The 20,709-nt window shown below is 34.6% G+C and overlaps 1 protein-coding gene across 1 annotated transcript in view; it reads left to right on the plus strand.

Annotated features, from left to right (window-relative positions):
- DNAH5 (dynein axonemal heavy chain 5) overlaps window positions 1-20,709 on the plus strand; it is a 439,069-nt gene that overhangs the window by 400,014 nt on the left and 18,346 nt on the right. The window contains exons 72-78 of the mRNA XM_001372730.4: window positions 3,373-3,592; window positions 4,499-4,704; window positions 5,864-6,067; window positions 10,212-10,427; window positions 13,633-13,845; window positions 19,471-19,623; window positions 20,051-20,282. Coding sequence (XP_001372767.4) covers window positions 3,373-3,592; window positions 4,499-4,704; window positions 5,864-6,067; window positions 10,212-10,427; window positions 13,633-13,845; window positions 19,471-19,623; window positions 20,051-20,282 — 1,444 coding nt within the window. The remainder of the gene's footprint in view (window positions 1-3,372; window positions 3,593-4,498; window positions 4,705-5,863; window positions 6,068-10,211; window positions 10,428-13,632; window positions 13,846-19,470; window positions 19,624-20,050; window positions 20,283-20,709) is intronic.

The raw sequence follows: 20,709 nt of genomic DNA on the forward strand, positions 1-20,709 counted from the left end.
TGAAGAAGGGTATATTGAATTATTTTTTTATCCCTCTGAAAATAGTAAATGTTCACTGCAAATTTATAGATTTGGAAACAAAGAAAAGAGAAAGAGAATGACAGAAAATACAGATTTTTGAGGTGGTAAAAATTACAGAATTGAGACAATTAGAAAGGAACAAAAATAGAAAAAAACAAAGCAATGACACAAATTTTGGAATGTTTAGTAAAAGACATCATCTTTATACCTTTATAGGCTCCAAAGGCATTGTATAAAGATATAGTACAATATGTGTTCACAAAGATACTAAGGCTCTGTGATTTAGTGGAAAAGAAACTGGGCTTCCAATCAGAAGAGCTGAGTTGCTGAAGTCACTTATTTTTTCCTAACCTCAATTTTTTGCCAGTTAAATGGGGCTAAAATTATTGCCCTATCTACCTTAAAAGGTTGTGAGGAAGTTTAAAAAAATCTCAATGTGGGGATTTTTACTGATAAGAGTTAAAATGTTCATTGTATCTTTTTTGCTAAATAGAGAAGGGTGATTTTCATATATTTTAGCAATATTGCTTCCACAGAATGATACTTAAGTATTGACCTTAATTATCTTGAGAATTTACAAAGTTACCACCACCCACAATCATTCTAGATTGAGAGGCAGTCCTATACGTCAAATGAGAAATAATTAGCAATAAGGATGCACCTGTTTAATTTGGGTATAAAGTGAGCATGTACCCTGTTGATTTGATCTCAGCCTCACGCAGCAAAATATAGAACTAAAATTAGAATCATAATCAAAGATATTTTTTAACCTTCCACTTTTATATTTAGCTTTTAATTGCAGATGAAATGAAATATCTTCTCATTATTGGCATGCTTGTGACTTGTACCAATAATTAGTGTTTTTAATAGTGTGTGCATCGAAAGTGTTTTAGAGCATGGCAGAAACAGCCAATAAGTGGTAGCAACTCTAGTGCAGGATAGTCATCATTAGAGAAATTAAACATCTTAAATGGAATGTGGACACCCCAATGGAGAACAATGATCTCCATGTGCTCTTGAGGTTATGTAGAAAGTTGAGAATTTCTACATAAAAAGAAATTAGAATTCAGTATTTCAGTAAAAACAGGAATTGGTTGGACATTTTAGAATTTCAGTTGCATGTGCTTAGTGTCAGTGAAATCCTATAGAGGTTGAGAAGGGACCCAACTCTAAAATTTCCAACAGAATATCGCTAAGTAATAATCTTTCATAAAGCAAAAGATGGGTAGGTCTTTAGGTGGTATACACATACACATATACACATATCCTCCCCCCTTACAAAATGATTCTAGTTGGGTTTTAAGACAAAGTGGGTATCCAATTTCTAGATATGCAATACATTAACTATTTGAGAATAAATCAAGCTCAAACTATAAGCCAAAATTAGACTAGGCTCTGGATATATATGAGGGTAAAAATGAAATTGCTCTTTATATCAAAATAAGGAAAGATATAGGGCAACTAGTTGGCACAGTGGATAGAGTGCCTGGCCTGGAGTCAGGAAGATCTGAATTTAAATTGGTGCTTAGATATTACTATTTGTGAGACCCTGGAAAGTCACTTAGTCTGATTTGTCTCCATTTCTTCACTTGTAAAATGAATTGGAGAAGGAAATGACAAATCATTACAGTGCCTTTGCCAAGAAAATGCCAGATGGGGTCATGCCAAGTTGGACTGAAAATGACTGATAAAAGTGCTTAGTCTAGAACATTGCACTAGGACCCTAGGTAAGGAGGCAGGGAGGACATTGTGAGAGGATCCTTTCTAGAGGGAGGGTATCTGAAATGTAGTCCTTGTTCTATTGGACTCTGGTAGGTGGATAAGACACAGTACAGATAACCAAATTAGAGAATTAGAAAATAAATTGATTTACAAATTCTGGGGAGGTAAGATTTCTGAGGAAGTTGATTGGGAGAATAAGGGTTGCCTTAATGTTTAGGCAGCATTTTGTTTGGATTTGAAAGAATGAATAACCATTCAATAGGGTTAGGAGGATAAATGGCTTTCCTTGTGTATGACAAAGTTCATAAAGGTATAGAGGGAATAGCGTGTTTTGGGGAATACACACTGACAATTGAGAAGGCTAGATTGAGTGGAGCATAGACTTCTATGTGGCACAGGGGATAGAGGAGAAGGCCTAGAGAAAGGAAGACAAGTTCAAATCTGGTCTCAGATATTTAAGAATTGTGTGATCCTGAGCGAATTATGTAACTACTATCTGTTTCATTTTTTTTTTAAGTAGCACCTACCTCTTAGGGTTTTGGTGAGAATATGTAAAATAATATTAGCACAGTGCTTCTTCCCCATGCCCACTTACCTCCCTGCTTTTAAGGCTGGAAAGGTAAAGTGTAGTGAGATAGAAGTCTTGAATGCTAGGGAAAGGATTTTGCACTTGAAGAAGAAAAAAGAAGAAGAAGGAGAAGAAGAAGGAGAAGGAGAAGAAGAAGAAGGAGAAGGAGAAGGAGAAGGAGAAGGAGAAGGAGAAGGAGAAGGAGAAGAAGAAGAAGAAGAAGAAGAAGAAGAAGAAGAAGAAGAAGAAGAAGAAGAAGAAGAAGAAGAAGAAGAAGAAGAAGAAGAAGAAAAGAAGAAGAAGAAGAAGAAGAAGAAGAAGAAGAAGAAAGAAGAAAGAAGAAAGAAGAAAGAAGAAAGAAGGAGCAGCAGCTGCCATTGCAGGCTAATACCCTCTCTAGACCCATTCAGCACACTATATAGTTCAATTCATACGTAAATAATTAACGTTTAGCAATCTACACTTAGAGATATGGGTTTGCTTAAAGAAATGGCAAATCTTAATGTTTGTTTAAGTGTGGAGTATATTTTTTATCTTTTGAATAGAGAATGAGTCATATAATCCTTTGTTTAACTGGGCCAGTTGGATTTTTGGACATGTAACATGCAAAGTCATTATTTTAATGATCATGTCCAAGTCTTTTCCATGGCACAATTTAGAATTCCGTTTTCCAAAATGACTTTAATGAATCATGAGACGCTTCTCATCTTATTCCATATTCCTCTTATTTTTATGTCTTCCCTCATGTTCCCTAGCATTTTAGGATTTAGAGCTGGGTGAGACCTTAGCCAGTAGTAAACCCATTTCACAGGTGAAGAAATTAAGGCCCAGAGAGGAAAAGTGAATCATTGTCATGTCACATAGAGAACAATAGCAGAGCTGGCATTTAAACCTATATTTTCTGGCCCAATTTTGTATATCTTCTAATTATCCCAAACTTGGTTTTCTAATCTACTCTAAAAATTGACATAGAAAATAAAGATGCTTTTCATGAATTGTCTCATTATTTTTTTCTCATGTTTTTAGACCAAACAATTTTTCTTTTCAATTGGTTGATGCAGGGAGGATGGGTACTCTTGCAGAACTGCCATCTGGGCCTGGATTTCTTGGATGAGCTAATGGACATAATAATAGAAACTGAAATTGTACATGATGCCTTCCGCCTCTGGATGACCACTGAGGTTCACAAGCAGTTTCCCATTACCCTCCTTCAAATGTCTATTAAATTTGCCAATGAACCTCCGCAGGGACTCAGGGCCGGTCTAAAAAGAACCTATGGAGGTGAGTGAAACCTTATGTGGGAGATAGAAGTGCTATTTTCTTGACCTTTACAAACTTTAATAAAGAAAAAACTATTAAACCCTTACCTTCCATCTTGGAATCAATACTGTGTATTGGTTCCAAGGTAGAAAAGTGGTATCTAGGCAATGGGGGTTAAGCGACTTGCCCAGGGTCACACAGCTGGGAAGTGTCTGAGGCCAGTTTTGAACCTATGACCTCCCGTCTCTAGGCCTGACTCTCAATCCATTGAGTTACCCAGATGCCCCCCCAAGAAAAAAAAATTTAAAGGAAGTATTTTCTTATTTAACCAATAGAAGAAGTGGTAATGATCAAAATTAAATATTGTAGTAATGATTAAATATAATCAGTGTCAATTCTGATATTTCCTGCCTAAATTTATACTATGCAATTTTCTAATTTGACATCTCTTTTGTGTTAATCTCTGAATAATGACAAATTGTTGCTTTTATATATTATTTAATTATACACACTTTTTTAATCATTACACATTAACATAGGTGGCTTCCTCTAGAAGGCAAAACACATTTTGCTTTTTGAATGGTGGTATTTTCAAATAATCCCTAACCTATGTACACATGTACAGGTAAACATACATATATGTATATATGCATATATTACATATAACTCATAAGATAGGTTGAGAGATAATCCTTCATTATCATTTAATTATATCTATTCCTACCTTCAAATTTAGAATTTAGAATTCTGTTTTCTTTAAGAAATCCTTAAAAACCCTTAAAAAATCTATGTGAAATTTTTTTCCAGATTAATCCAAGCAACTTTGTGAATTAGAGTACTGAGTTTGTTTACTCATTATATTTAGTGAAATTTAAATGAAGAAGATTGAAAGTTAATAATGATTTTCATCCATTTGTCCCATCACAGGTGTTAACCAAGATTTCTTGGATGTGAGTAATATGGCTCAGTGGAAACCGATGCTATATGCTGTGGCTTTCCTGCATTCCACAGTCCAAGAAAGACGCAAGTTTGGCCCACTGGGGTGGAACATCCCCTATGAATTCAATCAGGCTGACTTTAATGCCACTGTGCAGTTCATCCAAAATCATTTAGATGACATGGATATCAAAAAGGTATAGCACTTAATGCGATTTCATGTCATTTCTGAAATATACACTTGAGGTTTCAAGAGGACTCGACTCTCTCGTGTCAGGGTTAAATCACCTAATAGTGGTCAGAGTCTCTGTGCTTGAAAAAAAATGTTACCTTTGAATTATTGTGCTTTGACTTGCCTACTTGCCATTTCTTTTGAGGAAAAATGTGGGTGATTTTGAATTCTCTTTCTTTCTTTCCCTCCTGAGGCAAAGTTGAATTTATGTAGACAGCTACATGGGAAGGTTTCTCTGAAGATTTTTTCCTTAAAAGTCCTAAAAAAAGAAATTCTGGGTTGCTTCAGAAGCTTGTACATGGGTGTATTTTTATGTCTCTTTCATCTACCAATGGAAGCCAAAATTTGATATTTAAAGCATGAATGAGTCTGCTAAGTAGCAGTTAACTTGAAACCTTAAAATAATAAAAATAAGCAATTGATTGGTTATTTCCTTTTGCTCATTTTATTATTGTTGTTTTTATTGTATATATAAAAGAAAACAATCATTTAAAAATATGTAGAGGACCCTTGTAATTCAGTTTTGATTTCCACTTTTGACAGTTTAGAATTTATTTAGTAAATTGGCATCACCTCCATTCATGACAAGGACATCAGACCATAATATTTTAAGGAAAGCAATATTCTCAGATGTGTGAAGGGCAGATGGATTTTGAGTCTGTAATTCCTGGATTTAATTGTCCCTCACTTGCTAACTATATGACCCCTGGGCAAATCAATCCCTCTCTACCTAACCAGTAAAATGAGTGAATTAAACCCAATGGCTTCTAAGGTCTCTTCTATCTTTTGATCTATGATCCTAAGCATTCCAAAGTATAAACCTCATACTCAGGACATTCTTGCTTATGACTCTCCTTTTGAAGAGTTCTTATTTTAGAGACACAGACTAATATGCAACAGTTAATATGTGAATCTTCTCAGATAATGAAAATGTCTTAACTAATGTAATGCAGAGTGAAAGGAGTGACATGCTATTGAATAATTATTTGTTATTTCTGTGAAATGTCATGATATTCTCTTTTAAACAAACAAATATTTGAATCATATTACAATGTGTGGTAGGAAGGAGAAATCATATTATGATGATTAAAGATTTCCCATGATCATTTCTGTTCTTTCACCAGGGTGTCTCCTGGAGCACTGTGCGCTATATGATAGGTGAAATTCAGTATGGTGGCAGAGTCACAGATGACTATGATAAAAGGCTGCTAAATACTTTTGCCAAGGTTTGGTTCAGTGAAAATATGTTTACTCCAGATTTCTGCTTTTACAAAGGATACAATATACCCAGATGCAGCACAGTGGAGAATTATCTTCAATATGTCCAGGTCTGTCACCTCCAAAGTTTTATATGCAAATCAAACTTACATAAACATTGCTAATTTGGATTGTTTAATCACTTTTTAATTTTTAAATATCTAACCTTTTCTCTGCCTTTTATTTCTGTCAAATCAAAAGATACTTAGTCAAATTGGGGACTAAAATTAAAATATAAGTGAGGTGTTATAATAATGGGAAAAGATGAACAGTTTACAGATTTCTATCACCTCAAAATTTTCCCCAGGTTTGCCCACTGCTATATATTTCCCATTCTCTTTAACTTATCCCCCAAACGTGCATTTTTTTGGTCACTTTGGTTTGGGTACAAATACATGTCCCTTCTTCTACCTGATAAGTTTTTCTTATCTGGCATAGGTCTAGCCAAAGTTTCTCAAATGGCCTTCCCTGCCATACTCTGAAACTGTTACCATAACTGTTTTCTTACAATAGTAATAATATTAAAAAAAAAAACATCATGGGATTGGTATGCTAGATATACCCTTCTTGAATCTGTTTCTTTAAGCTTCAGCGTGGCATATGGGAGCCAAGATCTCAATGTTATTGAAAAGCTCAGTTATTTTAAGTTACTGTGGGTTTTAAAATGTATCCTGGCCTGGGATTGAATTTCCCAGCATGCCCCAGGGGTCTCTCCATCCTACTTCCTCGTTTGGGATTGGTCTCGAATTGAACCAATCCCACACTAGGGGATGGGCCACCCCCCACTTCCCAGCTTGGGATTGGTCTATATAAGGACCAATCGTGCCAAGCAGAGGTCTCACTCTTTTATGAATGAGGGCAGTGAATGGAGAGTAGAGATGAAAGTGGTGAGTTAATTTCAGCCAGGGTAAACTCAGGTTTCTTTTGTTTAAATAAAGTTTTAGAAAGATTGGAGTGAGAGAGGAGTTTTCTTTTAACTTTTTCCATATTACTTTACCATTTATTCAGTGGCTAAGGTCTGAGCAAACCTACATTGTCTTCCAAGCATCCAGTGAAAAATGAGTCTACCCTATCTATATTCTACACCTAATTTCTTTGCCAAAAAATTAAAGTCCTTGTCACCAAAGTCCTTGTCACTGACCAACATTAAAAATGGATATGATTTTAACACTGGAAACAATATTAAATAAGAAGAATCACCATTTCTACCTGAGCTCCCTAGAGGTTTTAGTGCTCTCTCTATAGTTACCATGGTAATGTGGGTCCAGTCCTCCCTTGGGGATTGGGGGTCCTTGTAGGTATGGCAGCATTGGCATAATGGAGAATACCGGAAACAGTTATGTTTCAACCTGCAGTCAGGCTCAGGCTTGGCTTTATTTTTATGCCCTTGTGGTTACATGTCTACTTGTCACACAGTTATATTTTTCAACATACACGCTTCCTTACAAATAATTTGATAGGTCATACAATAACTTTTAACAAATTGTTTGATCAACATTCAATAATTATCATACATACATGTTTCTATAGATTATAACAACAAATGTGAAGCTTTACAAAAGATGGATGTTTTTTCATCACAGACAGGATAGTCAGAGGTCAGTTCTCATTAACCTGTGAGGTTCTCAGACATGTGGTTAAGCTAAGAGTGATTATTCGTTACTTTAATCAAATACATAATCAGGATTTCTAAGAAGATAATCAACAAAACACTGTTGCCATGTTGAGGGATCAAAGGGTAGAAGAAACATAACCCAGTTTTAAGTATTTTTCCAATATCAGACTTTTATTTTCTAATGTTTCACTAAGGTTTCTGAAACAGATTGCCTAGGCTTCAGTTAGCAAAACAAATCAGTGAAGTGTAATGTACCAGCCTCTCCTTGAAAGGCAACTGAGAAACCAGCTCAGGGAAGCTTGTCCCTGGCCTGTATATGGGGGTGGGGAACCCAAGCACAGTTTTGCCAGGAGTTTCATACCTAAAAAAGGGTCTTATCTATGATCCTTTGTCTAAGTTGGTGCATAGAAATCCTTAGGTTTACTTTTGTAAGTAGCATCTTTTTGTGATATTCTGGGAGGATAGAGTGGAACATTAATTTCAACCCTGCAGGCATTTTGCTCTCATCTATTTTTCCCGGGGCTGGGTAAGAATAATAATCATAAAAATTCCAATAATGAGGGGATGTTAACAATAGAAGAATCACTCGGGGGGAGGGCTGAGTGGGTGTTCCCATCTTTCCTGGGGTCTGCTGTGCAGCCCCAGGTTTCCATGTGTGACCCATGTAAGACAGCATGGGCTTGATGGCTCCTGGCCTATAGTGCCTTTTGTTTGCATTAACACATCATGTTCTCTACTAGAATGTAAGCTCCTTAATTACTAGAACTACTTTTTTCATTTTTTCTCTGTATCTACAGTGAATTAATGTTTGTCTCTAAATTTTTATACTGCCATTGACATTGTGAAGCTCCTAGGATAGTCCCTGGCAAATATCAGATAAATTTAAATTTATTGAATTCATAAAATCACATGTTATTGCCTTTTTGGACACAACTTTTCATCTGGCCTTGACTCTTGTTATGACTGATTCCTAGAAATAGATTCTGTCTGTATCTTGGTTATTTTGCCTGTTTTAAAAAAGTTGTCTTTTCTATTAGGTTCATATTTAACAGGTCTCTCTAAGGTCTGTTTTCCAATTTCTCTGTTCCACAAGTATCCATTTCAGGATTATTTATTTTCTCTTTCTAAATATGTGCTGGTTTCCCACTGTTGTTGCAATGCCATGCTAACTGATATATTCTAGGGCCAATGAATTATTTTTAATTCTTAGCTAGAGAACCAGATACTTCTCTATTTGGGGGATATATTGTAACCCTCTACATTTTGAGTAGAACCTCAACATAACATCTTAAAATAATTATAATTAGAATTCACTATGAACTTATATTATCATATATTATTTATCTTTACTCCTATTACAGCCACATACTTTTTTTAGGTATATCTTTCAATGAGCTAGGTAACAAGCTGACGTACTAGTTAGTGCACTAAACTTGTCTGAATTAAAATCCTGTCTCAGACAGTTACTAGTTATATGACTCTAGGCAAGTCACATAATCTTTCTCAGACTTAGTTTCCTCATCTGAAAAATGAGTGGTTTGCACTCTTGGGCCTCGTAAGCCCCCTCCAACTCTATCTATATTTATAATTCTATGATTGGACATATTTTTTCCCTGTTTTATTCATTCACATTTGTGATCAGATTGTTGGAAAATTGTATTTTTGGACTTCTCCATTCATATTCATCTATTTTCTCTAAGCTAAGTGGAGAACCAAGGAATAATTATCCAAATGTACAAAATATAAGTGACTTTTGGGGTATTTAATTATTGGAAATTTTTACTCCTTATATTCTTCATATCGAGTAAAAAGGACATTTGTTTTGAAGTCAGAGGACATCAGTTCAAATCTTGCCTACCTGCTTGATTTTAAATAAATCATTTAATTGCTTTGGCCCTTATTTTCCTAATCTGCAAAATGAGGGGTTTAGATAAGAGTTCCTTAGAGGTCTCTTGCAAATCTAGATCAATGATGGTTGTTCAGTAGACAAATGTCAGGCATGATAATTTCAGCTATACTTTTGACAGTATGAGAAAGTCTTTAATTTTTTAGTTTGTTTCTTTCTTCCCTTACTTTCTGTTTTAGAAAAAAAATTCTAAGACAGAAGGTCAAAGTCTAGGCAAATGGGGTTAAGTAACTTGCCTAGGGTCACACATAAAGGAAGTCTGAGGACAGATTTTAATCCAGCCCCTCTTTCCTCCAGACCTGGGGCTCTATCCAATGAGTCCTCTAGCTGCTCCCTTTAATTCTCTTGCAAGTAATCTTAAAATGTAATTGTCCTTAAAGATACCTTATCATATTTAAGTCTCCAGAAGAGGAGCTTGACTCCCATATGATAGACCACGTCATGAAAATTAGAAGTGGACTATTAGCTAAATTGTATTTGTTGGTCTAGAATTCGCAATAAAAATAAATTTTGTGTTATAGGTTTCAGTGTTAGTATAATATACTTCTGATTTTTTTTTGTATTTAAGTTTTATGTTCTTCAATGATTAAGGAGTTTTATCTAAATAAATATTATAAAGTAAGTAGTTATTTTTTCTATTTTCCAAGAGAAAAATAATTGAACTATTGTGATTTTAATTGTTTTACCAATCTAGGGATTGCCAACTTATGATACTCCTGAGGTGTTTGGATTGCACCCCAATGCTGATATAACTTACCAAAGCAAACTAGCCAAGGATGTCCTAGATACCATCCTCAGCATCCAGCCTAAAGATAGCTCCAGTGGAGGAGATGAGACCAGAGAGACTGTAGTGGCCAGACTTGCTGATGATATGTTGGAGAAACTTCCTCCTGATTATGTCCCATTTGAAGTGAGTTAATGAAATCTTGCCCAAAATGACAGTGAGGTTCTAAGAAGTTTTGGGAAGGGGATGGGATGGGAATGTAAATACAAGCCCCCGAAAATCTGTCTTTATATTGTCTGATTTTTTTTTTACATTTAAAAACACTTTATTGAATCCATTTACCTAATGTTTTCAGAATATAAATACTAAGAAAGCCTGACCAGAATGCTAATGTCTGTAATTAAATTACTAAATGTGTACTGATGGGTTTGGATTGCTTTTCTAAATGGAAAACCTTTTCCCAAGGTATTTCAAGTTGTCATTTATGCTAAAGAAGGCAATTTATTCTTAATCTAAACTACCAGCTTGTTCAAGACTAAAGATGTATAGGATGGATTAAAACACAATTTAAGTTATAAGTATTTTCTAATTCAAGGAAGATATGTTTACATCATTAACTCTTTGTAGCCTTTATTTCTCTGTCCAATCAGCTGTGAGAACTCAATTCAGTTTTTATTTCTCTGGGTCAGTGCCTCATAATGAAGGTGATAATAAAAGTCCTTTTAATATAATGGCATTCTTGTGAATATTGTACAATATCAGGGTTTGCCTAGTAGGCAGAGGCTTCTGTAATTGACAAAAGTGGCAGTAATTATTCACTTTTCAGATTGTCTCAGTAGAAAGCAAAGTATAATGAATATGGTAACTAGTCTCACCTTTGACAGAAGATTGATTGCCATATTTTTTGGTACATTTCTGGTGCCTTTTCTTATTTTTTAAAAGGAAATTCATGGACTATCATCATCATAATCCTCATCATCATCACCTTCCTTTTGTTATCAAACTTGGTTGCCATTGTCTAAAAGTTTAGAGTATTTAAAGAGAATAACCTTGCTTGATGAAAATGAGGAATACTTAAAAAGTTACGTCATTGGTTAATTTCTCTAACCATAGTTTTTGAAGCTATTCCTTGGAACAAATTATTTTACTGGCTGTAAAAACCCTTGACTTCATGTTGTCAGTAGTCTCATGCAAGAAATTTATCTGCCTAATTTCCTATGCCTCTTTGCAGCTTTGACAACAGGATCATTATATATTAATACATGTGTATGTATGTGCAGATATTATATAATTAGTATGTGTGTATATAGACATATTTATGTGAATATACATATATTCAGTATATACACATGTACACATATTATAGTAAGATTCAGTACTCAGAAGAACCTAGCTTCATTCTCTCATTATGAAATACAAATATCTTTTTTTTTTGGTAGACAAAAAATGATTTTCCTTTTTAATAAAATTTTTCTGGGTATTGGTATGCAAATGTTGCACATAGATATACATTTATACATAAGATACATAAAGGGTAAGGATCATTTTATTATTTGTAATTTTCAGTTCCAGCATGTTAAATAATTTTATACTTGACATGGGAAAATTTACACAAGGAAGCCATAGAGTGATGAATCCCTGATTACTAAAGCTTTTTTTCTCTTTGATGAGAATCGAATTATCTTTTTTAAAATATCCTTTCTTATTGTTCTAACTTTTACATTTCATTCATTCACTTTTCCCCTTCTTGAAAATCTCTCCTTCATTTTCTGTGGCAATGTACTTTCTTGGTTCATCTCCCTCTACAAATTCCTTTACATTCTCTTGTAGGTATTACTTACACTTCCTTTTTTTTTCTGTCTTTCAAGGCTTTGAAAACATACTTTCATTTTTATTCATATATTTTATTTTTACATTACACAATTTAAAGATTGCTCCAAGAGCATCAACTATTACTTCTGTATAGATAACCTCTAGATGCATATCTCCAGCCCCAATCTTCCTGCCAAAGTGCTCACATTTTCAACCACTTTCAAGACATCTTTGCCTAAATATTCCACTGTTGTTGCAAACTAAATTACATGTAAAACTGAATATACCCTCTGTCCGTTTTTTCCATCAAACCTATTTTTTCTCTCAGTCTCACTATTTCCACAAATAGCAACACCATTCTACCAGTTAAGCCAGAGACCAAGCTTTGGATTCAAATTAGAAGAGGTCAAAATAGTATACAAGTTCTACTGATGATCCTACTTCTGTAACAAGTTTAGCATTTCCCTTCTCTGATCTGTTTCCACTGCCACACCAGAATTTGAATCCTCATTTTTTTTCACTTAGATGAGTATAACTATCTCCTTCATATTCTGCCTTCCTCTATTCTTTCTCTTTTCCAATCCATGCTCACACCACTGAAAAAATTATTTCTTTTCTAAAGCACAACTTGTTCCAGTCCTTCCCTTGTTCAAAACACCACCATGACTCCCTACCACCTACAAATAAAATCTGAAGTCCTAAGAGTAACATTCAATGTCCTTGATAATTGGACATCAACTTACTATCTCAGGCTTATTTTCATTACACTCTTCCATCTACTATACATTCTACTTACTATTCTTTGAATAGATCCTACTATTTTCTGTCTCTATGATGCTCATGCAGAAAAGTTCCCTAACCTCAAGAAATATTCATCATTTGTCTCTAAACTCCTATAGTCTTTATTTTATTTGTACTCCTTACAATAAATCATATTCCATTTTATATTAATATTCTTTTAAAGGCTTTTATATTTCCTGATAAATAATAAATACTGTCAGTTCTTGAGTCTAGTCTAATTCCCAATTTATATCCAAGAACATCAAGGGCCATAGTAACCAATCAAATATTGTAGTAATCAAAATAATATTTAGCACTTAACGTGTGCTAAGCATCATATAGATATTGTTATTTGTTCCTCACAATCCTGGGAGATAGGTTATTATTTCCCTTATTGAAGAAACTGAGCCAAGCAGAGGTTAAGTGAGTTGCCTAACATCACACAGCTATCATGTATTGGATGTTATATTTAAAGTCAGTTTTGTCTAACACTAGGCCCAGCACTCTATCCACTGCTCCACCCTGCTGCCTATTGAATAAATGCTCACCACTTTCAAAAAATGCAGGGATACCTTTCATATCCCTTCATGGCATTGAAGCAGCTTATTTTTCGCTAAGTGAAAGGAAGAATATGATTAGTCATCCATGTCAGCTTTATCGTTTCTCTGCAAAGAAAAGTTATTTATGGAATTATAAAAGTTCTGCCCTTTTTTCTTCAAGGAGTGACAGGTCACAAAATCAATGAAGTCATTAATAGTTGTCTAATTTTTAATGTGTCTTCATCTTTTTCCCATGACAGGTAAAAGATAGGTTGCAAAAGATGGGTCTGTTCCAACCCATGAACATCTTCCTCAGGCAGGAGATAGACCGAATGCAACGGGTAATCAGCTTGGTTCGAAGCACCTTAACTGAGCTGAAACTTGCAATAGATGGCACCATCATCATGAGTGAAAATCTGAGAGATGCTTTGGATTGCATGTATGATGCAAGGATCCCTGCTCGTTGGGGAAAAGTAAGCAGACACCTGAAAGGAGAAAATTTCTCCTATTTTCCTATTGGGGGAATGTATTGCTAGTCTACGAATGGAAAAAAGGGAATAAAAAGCTGACCTTAGAAATAGGAAAAACTAGTTTCAAGTCCCATATCTGGTAAACACTATCTGTGTCACCTAAGACAATTACTTAATTTCTTAGTTCCCTGGGCAACTTTCTAAAATTAAACTGCAAAGCTGTTTTTATTCTATATTGGGAGGAGTAATTTCTCATTGGGAAATTACCTACAACAATGAAATATAATATCTGTACCCCTAAAAAAAGAAGTTGCTATACTAAGTAGCATGATTTGTTTCACATGGCCAAGTTTTTAAAAATGCTCTTTTGCTTTGGAATAGGTGTATTTTTATCTTTTCATTCAGGTAGGATCTCTCAGTAGTAATGATGGATAAAGAAGTAAAGATAGATAAATGATACTTAGAAGAATATGATATCTTATTTTCATAAAGAGAAACAGTACTCATATTCTCTAAATGGTCTGACTAAAATATCATTATTTATTAACTAATATTTTCTTAATGGGAAATGGTCAAGTGCTAAAGAATATAGGTATAAGAAGAGCAGAGAAATGGCTGTTGTGTGAGGGAAAAGAATATTTTAAATTCACAACTGGCTAGTTGGAATGCAAACAACTGTCATGTATTCTTAAGTAGAGACACAGATTTTCAGGAAAGGATTCTCATAAATCGTATTTCATCTAAGAGAATATTCAGGTAAATAGATTCAGCAGTGGCTATTAGGCATATCAAACTGAATATTATGGCTTCATCTCACACTCAACATGTCTAGTGCAGAAATTATTATATTTGTACCACCTCCCAAGCTCATCCCTCCTCAGAACTTCCCTATTCCTGTCAAAAGTATCATTATTCTTCAAGTCTCCTAGATTTGATTCCTTACTGTTACTCCTCACTCTTCTAACCATTGGGATTGCATTTTGGTATTGTAAAACCCTTGAAAAGTGCTCCCTCTATGTGGTCTTTCCAAAATGTAATCTCAATTTATTGGCTTTTAGGCTGGGTCACCAACAATTTTCTTTGATTTAACAAATCATTTTTCTGACTGTATTTCCTGTCTCCAAACTCTTTACCCTTCCAGTGTATTGGTGTTCTCCCCCATTCCCACCATGGGCTTCTTTATGATGTATACATTTACCCCATTTTGTCTCTTTTATCATTACTCTTAGTATCAACCTCTTTTTTTGCCTCTAAAGAGCTAAATCAATTGTACAAAAAATCAAGCCATTCCCCAATTGATAAATGGACAAGGTGAATGAATAGGCAATTTTCAGATAAAGAAATCAAAATTATCAATAAGCACATGAGAAAGTGTTCTAAATCTCTTATAATCAGAGAGATGCAAATCAAAACAACTCTGAGGTATCACCTCACACCTAGCAGATTGGCTAACACGACAGCAGAGGAAAGTAATGAATGCTGGAGGGGATGCGGCAAAGTGGGGACATTAATTCATTGCTGGTGGAGTTGTGAACTGATCCAACCATTCTGGAGAGCAATTTGGAACTATGCCCAAAGGGTGATAAGAGACTGTCTGCCCTTTGATCCAGCCATAGCCCTGCTGGGTTTGTACCCCAAAGAGATAATAAGGAAAAAGACTTGTACAAGAATATTCACAGCTGTGCTCTTTGTGGTGGCCAAAAATTGGAAAATGAGGGGATGCCCTTCAATTGGGGAATGGCTGAACAAACTGTGGTATATGTTGGTGATGGAATACTATTGTGCCAAAAGGAATAATAAAGTGGAGGAATTCCATGTGAACTGGAATAACCTCCAGGAAGTGATGCAGAGTGAGAGGAGCAGAACCAGGAGGACATTGTACACAGATACTGATACACTATGGTACAATCGAATGTAATCGACTTCTCCATTAGTGGCAATGCAGTGATCCTGAACAATTTGGAGGGATGTATGAGAAAGAACACTATCCACATCCAGAGGAAAAACTCTGGGAGTAGAAACACAGAAGAAAGACAACTGCCTGGTTACATGGATCGAGGAGATATGATTGGGGATGTAGACTCTGAATGAACATCCTAGTGCAAGCATCAACAACATGGAAATAGGTTTTGATCAGGGACACATGTAATACCCAGTGGAATTGTGCATCGGCTACAGGAAAGGGTCAGGGGAGGGGAGGGAAAGAACATGATTCTTGTAACCAAAGAAAAATGTTCTAAATTGACTAATTAAATAAAATTGTAAAAAAAACAACAACAACAAAAAAAATCCAAAACCTTTCTCACAGCACAGTAGAGACCCAGGTTTCCATGTCAGTGGAGTTCAAGGTATAGCATGTTTTACCATGCTGGGAAAGCTTCAATTACATATAAATTTAATTCAGTAAATATTTATTAAGAACCTACTATGTTCCAGGCACTGTGGTAACAGTGGGGATACAAGTAAAATAAAGATATTCTCTGCCCTTAAAGATCTTGAAAATATACCTTTTTCCAGAGGAAGCTGGAAAATAGAGATGGAGAGGGGTTCCCCATGTAGCATCTTGCTCCATGAAGTTGAGACCAATGGAACTGCAAAGTAAAGATGGAATGTGCTGCAAAGTCCAGGCCCTGACTTCTGTAAAATAAGGCTTTAGATGGAATTTCATTTTCAAGGTTGAGTTAAATTGTGGGATAAGGAGATTTATAGTACTTAGCTTATCCTGGCAGGACATTGTGTTCCATCAAGTTGAGTCCAGGTAGAGATGGATTCAGTGAAAAATAATTCTGTCATAGCACAGTACAGAGTGAATTGCATGCTATGGAGATGGTCATTACCAAAAAGCTGAACATTTAATGAAAACTAAGCATTTTATAATACTTTATAGAGTTGCCAAGAATTTATAAATATTGTATCAGTTTATCTTCAAAACAACAATAGGAAACAGGAACTATTGTTATTCCCCATTTTACTTATGAAGAAAATGAGACAGATGGAAGTTGTGACTTGTCTAGAGCCACACAGTAAGAGTCTGAGGCAAGATTTGAATTCAAGTCTTCTTGAGTAAATCCAATACTGTGCTCATTGAGCTTCCCAGCAGCTGTATGAATTATTTTGCTATGGAAACCCAAGAAATAATTAAAAGATAAAATTGGTTTTAGTTCTGTGAAGCTTCCTTATGTTTCTGTATTAATAATGTCCAAGTGACAGGAAAGCAAGGCAAGAGTGGTACTAATTAGAATTTTTGGAATTTCTATAAATATTAACTTAGTTACTGGTACTCCAAATAATGTGAGATCCTTATCCACAGACTAACTGGGTATATGACTGGAAGAACTTAATAATAAATATTGTTATTTTTAAACTAAATAAAACCAAAAGGATGAAGTCAATTTCAGCTAAGTAGAAAAATGGCTCACAGGTTCTAATTGGAAAATCAAATAAGAGAGCTGGCAGAATGGATTTTTCCTGCATCTATTGGCAGCAACAAAAAAATCATTTTATGGGATATTTGGTTGTCTCATATTTCAGTGCTCTGGGTAAGCATTTGCAAAAAAATAACTTATGCACCAGCATCTGTAGCAGAGGATAAGAAGGTAAAAAGAAATCCTGCAAATAACTCAGCAATCCTATGCTAATTAAATCAATATATAATGCAATACTTGTTACTTCAAAGAATGGAAAGCAAAGTGGAGGCTATGTTGAGGAAAAACTGGGGGGAAGTATAAATGAGATAGGAAAAATGTTTCATTGACTATAAGAAGCACTATGTCTTTGTAGTTATGAATACTTTCTTTGCAAAGAGAAGTAGCAGGCACTAGTTATGGACAACGCTGAATGATATCTCAAGAAATGTATATTCTTGATCAGTTTTTTTTTGGTGGTGCTATATACTGCAAGTCATGCAATGCTATAGTCTCCAAGGAATTAAAGTAGGATATTGTAGGTGTGAATAGACTATATAGCAAATCAGTAAGGAAGAATTGCATAGGGCAAGTAGTATAAAGGATGTCATTGGATATATATTTTAATTGAAAAAGAGCTACTCTGGTCATATAGCAGAATAAAGGATAACTGACGACTAGTCCAAATGCTCCATTGGCATGCAGACAAAGTTGAGAGATCTTGAGATGAGTCCCTGGATTGGGGGGGTGGATAGGCTGTCTGTAGAAACTTTATGGGATGACATGGACAAGAGATTCAAAAGGATGAAAAGAATGCATGAGAGGGGGACAGATTTTTTGGAATGAATACACAGATCTTTGAGATTACAGATCATCTGTATCATTGAAGTAAAATAGTGATTGTTAACAGTAATGCTAAGGAAAACGTGATAATATTTATGTGCCAAATAGAATAATGAAATTTAAAACAGTGAGTTCAGTGAGTGGTATTTTTCATTAAAGGAAATGAATGTAATTGATCTAAAGGTGATAAAGAAAATCAACTCTCATATTTTCTTCATTTGACAAGATTTAAGTGATTAATTTGAGAGAACATGAGAACTTTGAGGAATGTAGACTGATTTTAATCATTAAAAATGGAAGGTGAAGAAAAACTGCTGCAATTTATTTAATAGAGTATGTTTTAAAATACTGATTCATCCTGAATTGAGTAATAATCTTAATTTTTAGGGTGATATTCATGCAAATAATGTTAATTCTACATAAATTTATGTTGAATAAATATTCTGAGAAAAGTAGCCAAACTCAATTGAATTTAATTCCCTTAAGACTCATTGAATTAATTTATCATTGAACCCATGAATCAAAAATAATCTTACCTGGAAAGTGACTATGATATAGAACCTATTTATATTTGTTCTAACATTTGATAGAAGCTATGGTCTGGTCCTCATACTAATGGCCAGTTAACTATCATACTATCATTTAAAATGACTGAACAATTTGAAAAATACTAGTGTTTACAAATCATTATACTAAACAACTTTCAACAACATTTAACTCAAATTTCTTACTGAAAGACTGGGGAAAAATTAGGTTCTCCAAGGCTATTCTAGTAGTGTACAAATTTTTGCTAGACCTATTAAATTGGAAACATTTCACTTACTGGCCTAGCAATGTTTTGTGTGTAGTTGTCCAAGGGAGAAACTGGCTAAAGTTAGTGGGTTCATCATGAGGCAGTTGGTCACAAAAGTATGTGAAGACCATCTGCTAAAGCATAAATGAGTTCTAGTCTATATTGGGGAGGGGATTCCTATGCCAAAGAAATAAGAAATTCCAAAGTATTGAAAAAAAGACAAAGAAAATTTGGTTCTTTGTAAATGTCATGTCCTGAAAGTGAAGTAGAGTTTACGTCATATAACCATTTATACATTGAAACCTATAAGATTTGTACACAATATAATGCCTTTCCTCTGAAATTATCTTCAAAATATCCTTTAAGTATCTCACTGGTAAGGGATTGTTTACATGTTGATTCTTCTATTAGACAATTAGACTGGGATTCCTTGAAAATGACCAACTTTTTTTTGTTTATCCCCAGTACTTAGGAAAATACTTGGCACATAGTAGGTACTTACTTAGGTAAATACTTACTGACTGAAATTATTTGAACCTGTGTTCAGTTCATGTTAACCGAACATTTACATTTGTGCTTCTTTTTTAGGCATCTTGGGTTTCAAGTACATTGGGTTTCTGGTTTACAGAACTCTTAGAAAGAAATCGCCAATTTAATTCTTGGCTTTTTGATGGCCGCCCAAACTGCTTTTGGATGACAGGCTTTTTTAACCCTCAAGGATTTCTAACAGCAATGAGACAGGTAAAAACATGACTTGAACACGTGTTGCTTCTATGATTTTCTGCTATAAATGTTTCTTATTTCTTGAAAGTTTTGAGGCTTATGATAAGGTTGAAGATTAATTTTCTTCTGACAGTGAAATCTTTAAGATACAGCTAGGCTTATATCCTTAGGAAAACAGCATCCTTTAATTTTTAATGTTCATTTTTTTATCATCATGTTTGATTTTGTATCTAAAATAACCCCAAACCCAAACTGGGAAATCAGTATACAATTATGATTTGTGAAATGTTTATACATCTTATAAAATATCTCTCTACTTTGAAATTAGAAAAGTTCTGCTTGTTCTGTCTCCTTTTTTACATAATTTTTTATCTTTATAGATAAAATAGATATAAACTAACTAATTTTTTGTGCCTCTTTACTTTTTTATTCTCTTCTTAAATAGGAAATAACTCGAGCCAACAAAGGCTGGGCATTGGACAGTATGGTACTTTGCAACGAAGTCACAAAATGGATGAAAGATGATATTTCTGCTCCTCCAACCGAAGGTGTCTATGTCTATGGGCTCTATCTCGAAGGAGCTGGATGGGATAAAAGGAATGTGAAACTTATTGAGTCAAAACCAAAGGTTCTCTTTGAATTGATGCCTATCATAAGGATATATGCAGAAAACAATAGTAAGTAATTTAACCTATTTTATAAACCTTCATATTATTAAGGACTCAGGTATTAAATTGTTTATAATGGTGGACTATAAAAACTTAGTGAAGCACAGTGGAATAATGAAGGGAACTCTAAAGTAAGAGGACCCAGTTTTGAATCTGATCTCCGCCATTTAATATTTCTATGACCTTGGGCAAAATGTTGATTTCCTTTCTCTGCACCTTATTTTCCTTATTTGTCACCTGAAGGAGCAAGGACTAGATGCTAAGTCCTAGATTTCGTCTAGTTTTCAACTAAGGATCCTATTAATTTTGAAGTTTATATTTGCAACCATATATGTTTTAAAGGTTTTTCTGTTAATTGGTAGACATGTAGTTTCTTTGCTGTAGGGAATCTCTGGGAAGGAGACCAACTCTGTGAATAAAGGTCAGGACAGAGTTC

The sequence above is a fragment of the Monodelphis domestica genome, chromosome 3 (assembly GCF_027887165.1).
Source record: "Monodelphis domestica isolate mMonDom1 chromosome 3, mMonDom1.pri, whole genome shotgun sequence".
Taxonomy (NCBI): domain Eukaryota; kingdom Metazoa; phylum Chordata; class Mammalia; order Didelphimorphia; family Didelphidae; genus Monodelphis; species Monodelphis domestica.